Source organism: Benincasa hispida, chromosome 10 (assembly GCF_027475165.1).
Source record: "Benincasa hispida cultivar pf3 chromosome 10, pf3_genome.v1.1, whole genome shotgun sequence".
Classification (NCBI taxonomy): domain Eukaryota; kingdom Viridiplantae; phylum Streptophyta; class Magnoliopsida; order Cucurbitales; family Cucurbitaceae; genus Benincasa; species Benincasa hispida.
Genome location: NC_143487.1, coordinates 52505277 through 52513449, shown reverse-complemented (window position 1 = coordinate 52513449; position 8173 = coordinate 52505277). Strand labels below are relative to the sequence as shown.

Here is an 8173-nt window from a genome sequence, read left to right as displayed (position 1 = left end):
AATCGAAATAAAAATATAAGACGAAAAAACCAAAGTTAAACTAAATTTAAACTATAGAGAATCAAAATCAAATGAAATTTATAATTGGAATAAATGATGAATAAATAATTTTTATACTTATGTCATGCATATCTATTCCATTTGTATGGGTAAATAGATGAAAGATTTTTTAAAATAGAAAAATAAGAGAAGTTATTTATACAAAAGAGTTAAATTTTAATTTTATTTGATAGAGGTTAATAGAAGTTTATCAGTGTCTATTAGTGACAAAAATTGATAGAAATCTATCACTGATAAGATAGACGCTGAAAGAAGTCTATCAATGTCTATCAGTATTTTTTAAATTATTTCTGTAAATAGTTTGACATTTTTTCTATCAGTGAAAATTTTTCAAATTTTTATTTTATTTTATTTTTTGAGATAAACGGATGAAGTTTATATTTCGTAGGTGTTTCTTTCAATTTCTTTCATACTATCCATAAAGTTTTATTATGTTTTACTAATTTTCAATACCCCTCATAGATGATTATTGTTAAAATTGGTTTTTAATAAAATTATATAACATGATATAATATTTAGTAAATTGATAGAAATTTTGAGTGGAAAAAAAAATCTACAAGACATGTTTCGAAGTTCTAATTCATCTTCTAAATTAATAATAATATAAAAAAATAAATATTATCTTAAGTTCTTCATCAACTTTCCTTAAAAAAGATTCATCATCAACTAATTTCAACATCTATCATTAGAAGAATAAAGTAAAAATGTTAAACGATAATGGACCGAATTGATTTTTTAAAAAAATAATAAATGAGGGATGAAAATTTGAATGACCGACCTTAAAGAAATGAATAGATATTGTCTCTAAGATAATGACACTAGGGACTCGAGAGATCAACGTTTTAATACTAAATTTGAAAAGAACCCAAATAATATGATAGATTAAAAGGAAAAAATATCTTTTCTATCAGTGATTTTAATTTGTTTCTGATTGATCTCTAAGTTTCAAAATGTTATATTTTTAGTTTTTGGTTTAATTTTAATTTAGTACCTAAATTTTGAATATTACAAATTTACCATAGAGAGCATAAGTTTTTTCAATTTAGACTCTAAATTTAAAGATTTACACATTTAACATGTATATTTTTACTAAATTTTCACTTTTAATATTTAGTGTTAACGTTTATTAATTAGTTTAACATAACTAACAAAATCAAGATGTTAACGTAAAAGACCAAAGTGAGTATTTAGTGAAAAATTGATGTTAAAAGTGCAAATCTTGAGATCTAGAAATTAAATTGAAACAAAGTTCAAATCTCAAAAATAGAATTATAACACTTTGAAACCTAAAAACTAAATTGAAATCAAACTCAAACTTTAAACACTTTGAAATCTCGGAAGCAAATAAAAAACTATGCTCAAAACTCAAAAACCAATCTAAGGACAAAAAGGGTATTTTACTCCACATTAAATCAAATATTTAATATTCTTTCTTTATATGCAAAACCCTTTTCTTTTCTTTCTTTTTTTTTTTTTCTTTTTTTTCCCCTAATTTTCTAGTTTAAGCAATTTATTAAAGCCACTAGGTCCAAAAAATCAAACGTGTCACTTCTCTATTAGCTCTTACAAAAGTGGGCCCACATTGTACACACACAGCATAGTTTTTTGACCCTCCATTTCTCTCTCCCTGCTCGCGCACACACAGCGCCGGGTTTCGACTTGCAAGGTTTCTTTGCCAGAAAATCGATGGTAATTGAATTAAGGGTCTGCTGAAATTTCCATGGAAAACTCTCTTACAGCCATGGCCGAGTCAAACGAACAAGATGGAGCTCAATCCTTCAATGAAAGCTCTCCAGCAAGGAGAGCTGGTCTCTTCTATAAGCTGGTGGTGCCGTCTATTCTTCAAGACAAGAAGCTGGTAATCAGTCATTGGTCATACCGCCCGTGTTTCGTTTTGTTTCTGTGTGAATTTTGCTTTGATTTTTTTTATGGGAAGAGGAAAATAAACGGAACCTAGAATCGGTTCTGGGGAAGAGAATGTAGAATGTAGACTGATTTTCATTTCTTTGCTTACTCGAGATAAGTGATCAATCGTGTCTTAGCTTCCTTTTTCTTGTTTGCTTTGATGGGGTATGATGGAATGGTTAAATTTTGATAGATGGTGAAGAAATTGAGAGAAAATGTTTCTGTGATTAGATTTTAAGCTGATTTTAGAATGGAATTTTTTGTGGTAATTCGGTTAGATTTTTTTTTTTTTTTTTTTTTTTTTTTTTTTTTTTTTTTTTTTTTTTTTGTGAAGATCAGAGGGACGAGAGACCTAAAGCTAAATTCTTTTGCTGTATAGAGAGTGTGTGGAAGTGGTAGAGAGGAACGAATTGGAAGGTGATGAATGAGCATCAATGGCGAAGAACAGGATTTGGGTCGTGAATAATTGGGTCTTATCTTTTGCAGCTTGAGTTTATTGGCGTTGATTGATCTTTACTTTTCTAATTGGCCTTGAATGATCAACTTTTTTCTATCTCTATCTATACTGCGAGGACCCCTGTTTTCGCTTTAGGCTAATAATTTGTGTGGGCGATTCATTTAACTGATTTGATCAGGCAGTGAACATCAGTTAAAAGCTAAACCGCTGGAGGATAGTGTTCGACTGTTTTCTTTTTTCCTCCTTTTCATTTTTGCCCTTGGAAATTCCATTAACGGGGTTGAAATTTGAATTTCTGCTGTTCAAAGAATTTTGGAGACTTGTGTATTACAGTGCTTACTGTTGAGTTGGCTTGTTTCAGAAGGGGTGAGAAAACGATGATCTATTATTGCTTTTTGTAACCGTTCACTAGTTTGATAATGGTATTAAAACTTTTGTTAAGTCATGATAGTTACTTTCAATAGAAATCCCACAGATTGGGATATTTTCTCTGTAGTATTGTTTGTTTAACAGATTAATTTTATGTGTCTACAGAAAATACCAAATAAGTTTGCTAAGAAGTTTGGAGATGATCTTTCTGATCTTGTTACTCTAGTTGTTCCCAATGGTTATCGATGGGTTCTGGAATTAAAAAGACATGGCCGTAGTTTGTGGTTTGAAGATGGTTGGCATGATTTTGTCAAACATCATTGCATTCAAGTTGGACAGCTCTTGGTCTTCAGATTTGAGGGAAATTCTGTTTTCAACTTTTACATGTTCAACCTAACTGCTACTCCAAATGGTCCATGCGATCCTTCAAATGAACAAAACGATGGTGAACAATGTCCAGTTACGCTCGGAAAAGAAGCTGAATACAAGAAATTAGTTGAAATATTTGGAACCAGTTCTCCAGCACCCTCTCCACGCCCTTCGGTCAAGAACACTTTTTGTGAGTTTCCAGACCAGCAGAAATTCAATGGAAGTTGCAATGGGACTAGCATTAAGAACTTTATGCATTGGTTTGACACAGAGAACCTGCATCCTCTAAAGGATTTTGATAATCCACTCAAGGATTTAGATAAGTTGCGTTTGCAACTACTAAATTCAAATCGAGATATTGGTATACAATTCGACGGGGACGAGCTCGCAAAAGCTAGAGAGAATCTTGACTTTCAATTTTCTGATGAAAGAGAGGAAGGAGCCAGGAAAAAGAAGTTGAAAGTTGAACCAAGTAAGTTCTACAAATGCACACAGTTTAACTAATTTGCAGATTCTCAGAAATAAATTGGTTCTTAATATCAAAATTCAATGTAGTTGACTACTACAATGACAATGAGCCAATAGTCGAAAAAAAATGTGGAAACATCCCACATAAAATTAGTAGGATGGCTTTTGGAGTTGAGGAGTTCAAGTTTGGTAATCCTTTTTGCTGGATTGTTATGAGACAATCCTATGTACGAAGAGGGTTCCATCTGGTAAGTTTTTTTAGCTCTACACTCCATTATGTGATTCTCAACTGTATTCTGAAGTAGATAGTACAAATGAACTCTATTTCGTTGTTGACAGCACATACCATCCAAATTTGCTGAAAAGTATCTAAAAGGAGTGTCGGGCGAGATCACACTTCAGGTCTCGAGTGGGAAGCAATGGCGTGTCCGATGCATTCGTGAAGGTCCTGGCACCAAGCTAACCAGGGGATGGGCTGACTTCGTCGTGGATAATGACTTGAAAGAAGAAGACGTTTGTGTCTTTGAACTGATTGACATAAAAGATATTGTGCTCAAAGTTACAGTATTCCGAGTCCATGACAATCCAACAAAAACTTGAACCCGAGGTAATCTTTTTGCTGAATTTGACGTGTATTATGTAATGTTTTCAAGGTTGACTGCTCTTTTTTCTTGCATGCTTCATTAGATTTTAAATATGAGCACAATTTTTTTAATGTTTACATATACTAGGAAATTGTTGAAATTTTGAAAACAAAAGAGAATACTATTCCTCAGAATGTCACCCAAATGGCTAATTAACTATATTACATTATTTTGGAGATTACTGTGATCTGTGCCATTGTTGATTATGCCCCTTGTCCCTTGAGGAGATGAAGTAAATGGATTCTGGAATTACATGTAGATTCAAAATCTGAGTCTGGCTACCTTCAATATTTAGCTCTAATCTTCATTATGAAAATTAAAGGCTGTTTGTTATGTTCCTGTTTCTTGTTTTTTTGTTTTCTCGAAGAAAGAATATGAAAAATGTATTTGATAGTTGATTTTCATTTAGTAACCATTTTATTACTTTTTTTATTATTATCTCAAACTTTAAAATCAAAAGTTTTACTTCGAAATTATTTTTCTAAACATAAAGTATTCTATTTCACGGTAAAAAAACACAAAATATTTAAGGTCTCTTTTGGTAACTATTTGGTTTTTAGCTTTTAGTTTTTAAAAATTAGGCTATGAACACCCCTTCCATCTCTTAATTCCTATTTATTATCTACTTTTTTCCAACGTTTTCAAAAACCAAGCCAAATTTTGAAAAGCACAAATTGCATAAACCACCCATAAAGTATGGTCGTAGTTGCAAATTTACAATTATACCCTCAAAATTTCAATTGAAAAATTGGACCCTCACACTTTTACAAGTGTTAAAAATGAATCCTCAAACTTATAATAGTTGTAGAAATTGGATAACCAAATGATAAAACTTGACCCTCAAAGTTGTACGATTGTTATAATTTCTATGATTATTTAAGTTTGAGGGTCCACTTTTAACACTTGTATACATTTGAGGGCTCAAGTTTTATAATTCAAAGTTTGAGAGTGTGATTGCAACTGCTACATACTTCGGGGTTGGTTTTTGCAATTTTCCCTTTTGAAAACTAAAAAACAATAGTTTTTAAAATCTTGTTTTTATTTTTGAAATTTGGCTTAGAATCCAACTCGTGTTTAAGAAAGATGCAAACCATATAAGAGGAAATAAGCATAATTTTCAAAAACCAAATGTTTATTAAATGGACGTTAAACTTATCACATCATATTTAATTTTTCAAATGCATTGCATTTTGCTCAAGTGAAAAAAAAAAAAGATAAACAATGCCCATTTATGTTTTTGTACAATCAGAAACAACAAACAAGAAACCATAAGTTCTTAGTTCCAAATTTTGATAACAATTCTTTAAAATGAGAAATGAGAAACATAAACGAAAGAAACCTTTTGAGAGAGTACATGTGAACATTCTGTTCTGTAGAAATCATAGTCTCTTTTGTCTTCTGTCTTTTGTTTTTTCATCAATCACACACCTGACAATCTCATATCTTGCATTCTACTATCTGCATTTTTACAGGAAATCATGGAAAAACCTGGAACATCCAGTGGATTATTATGCAAATATGTTGGAATTTTTCTCCAAAAACAGATGACAACGAGATCTTGATTCACACAACACCCTGTTGTTGCAGATTATCCTTGTAACCTTGTCAATGTCCACTTTTCGTCTTTATCATTTACAGCTTTTTTCTCCAAAGCAGGAAGTTGAAGAGTGGTTGAACTTTGAAACTCCAGTGCTTTAACCTCCATCTGTAAATTCTTCCCTGAATGCAAAATTTAAAAAGTTGGTTTTCTTTTCTCTGTAATGTATTGTCATGAACTCTGAAAACTGACTGTTCTTTTCCAAAGAAATGGATACCACCAATTGAAGAATGAACCTGTTCAATTCCATCTGTAAATGACTTGTGTCATCGGGAAACAATTCAGATCGGAGGGGTGGATCTTAGTGGTCGGAGTAGTTTCCCGATATCGAGTTATGACTGTTCTGACCTAAGAAGCACAAACACTTTAGTTTGGTTAGCTGTTTCATGCTAGACACCTTGACACTATAACACTTATTAGACGCGTTTCAAATACTTGTTACTACTATAAGTCAACAATGTTTGTGACACTAATTGAATCCTTGTTTACTATGTGATACATAATAATGTAGGACAAAAGTAATAAAATTTGATAGCAAACAAACTCTTTTTTTAGCATATAAATGAATAAATTTACTGACTATGAATTTCCTTTCAGAGTAAAAATTATATATATTTTAAACAAGTGAATGTTGTAATAAATTTGTCATCATCGTGTATGGTTGGCAATGGGGCGGAGGAGCTCTTCATCCCCACCTCCATCTAACTATTTGAGGGTGGGAATTTTCCAGGGATCAAATTTTTTATTAGCTATTTCTTTTTGTACATTAAATTTAATTTCAATTCTACTTTTTCTATATAAATTACATTTTCTTAGTGAAAAAAAGAATTTTTATACGTACAAATGCATACAATTTAAAATGAAAACAAAACACGAACAATAAAAATTCGTAAAGTTACAACAATTCATTTTTTCATAAAGAGAAATGAAAGAAAATTTGAGGTTTTTTTAATGACCATTGTTTTAATTAATATTATATATATATATATATTAAAAAGTATTGGAAAATTAAACAAGTTAGGATATGGATAGGGATATTCTCTCCTCCTTGTCCCGTCCTCGACCAGAACCTGTTTTGTGGTACCCATGGAAAAATTTGCCAAATCTTTTGTTTTGTTAGTGTCTTAAAATATAAATAAAATGATGTGACATCGTATCTATGTTGTATTTGTGATTCTTTGACTGAGTGTTTTGTGCCAAATAGTTGGTTTAAACTCGAAATGTAGTGTTAAATAATATTTGTTATGTATTAACTTAGGATTGTATTGTTGCCAATAAATGGAAGAAATGAAATGAGTATCTTAGTATGCATTGTTGCCAGGAGAAAAGAAATATAACAACCAAAAAAGATAAAACAGAAAGAAAAAAACCCCAAAAAAAAACCAAAAAACGCCGTTGCCGGGGATCGAACCCGGGTCACCCGCGTGACAGGCGGGAATACTCACCACTATACTACAACGACCTGTTATATTTATTCTACATAAATTTTATCCGAAATTATAAGTTAAATTTTTAATTATCGTCTTCTTAATTAATTACAAAATATATGGAAAGATTTATTTATGCTTTTGGTAATCATTTAGTATATTGTTCTTGCTTTTCAAAATTAAGCATATTTTATCCACATTTCTTATCATGATTTGCATCTTTATTAAGTACAATGTTTGAATTCTTAGTCAAATTCCAAAAACAAAAACAACTTTTTGAAAGCTACTTTATTTTGGCTTGATTTTTCAAACCATTGGTAAAAAGTAGACAACAAAAGAAAAAATTTGGAGGTGGAAGTAGTGTCCATAGACTTAATTTTCAAAAAAAAAAAAAAAAAGAATAGTTATCAAACAGACCTTAAGTTTTAATCCGGGAAAATTGCGAAAACCATCCTTAAAATATAGTGATAGTTGCAATTATATCATTAAACTTTCAATAGTAACAATGGCACCCCTAACTTCTAAAAGTGTTAAAGTTGGACCCTCAAACTTACAATAATTGTAAAAATTAAACCCACAAATGATAAAGATTGAACCCTTAAACACTTATTACAATTTATATAATTATGTAAGTTTAAGGGTTCAATTTTAACATTTGGATAAGGTCGGGGGCTCAATTTTTAAACCGTTTAAAGATATAATTGTAACTATTATCATATTTTAAGAGTGGTTTTTGTAATTTTTCATTTTAATAATTAATTAACACAATTTAATGATGATAGTGTGTCATAATGAGCCTAGCATACTATGGGATCAAAGATTCAAATTTTTATATTCCTACTTGTTGAAAAATGTATGATAATGTGTATAGATGACT

The 8173-nt window shown here is 30.8% G+C and overlaps 1 protein-coding gene and 1 non-coding gene across 2 annotated transcripts; one reads left to right on the top strand and one right to left on the bottom strand.

The window, feature by feature from the left end:
• The first annotated feature begins 1657 nt into the window (after window positions 1-1657).
• LOC120089271 (B3 domain-containing transcription factor VRN1-like) lies at window positions 1658-6100 on the top strand. Its single transcript, XM_039046689.2, has 5 exons — window positions 1658-1918; window positions 2957-3632; window positions 3716-3876; window positions 3968-4235; window positions 5745-6100. Exons 1-4 carry the CDS (start codon window positions 1781-1783, stop codon window positions 4226-4228), a joined length of 1236 nt encoding a protein of 411 aa, XP_038902617.1. The 5' UTR covers window positions 1658-1780; the 3' UTR covers window positions 4229-4235; window positions 5745-6100.
• Window positions 6101-7259: 1159 nt separating this feature from the next.
• Window positions 7260-7331, bottom strand: TRNAD-GUC (transfer RNA aspartic acid (anticodon GUC)). The gene has a single exon. It is a non-coding gene; the product is annotated as a tRNA-Asp (tRNA).
• Window positions 7332-8173: the final 842 nt, after the last annotated feature.

Excerpts from the sequence above, each read along its gene's own strand:
- LOC120089271 (XM_039046689.2), top strand. The coding sequence starts at position 1,781 with ATGGAAAACTCTCTTACAGCCATGGCCGAGTCAAACGAACAAGATGGA. Across the intron at positions 3,633-3,715 it reads GAAGTTGAAAGTTGAACCAA|TTGACTACTACAATGACAAT; the intron begins GTAAGTTCTACA and ends AATTCAATGTAG. Across the intron at positions 3,877-3,967 it reads TACGAAGAGGGTTCCATCTG|CACATACCATCCAAATTTGC; the intron begins GTAAGTTTTTTT and ends CGTTGTTGACAG.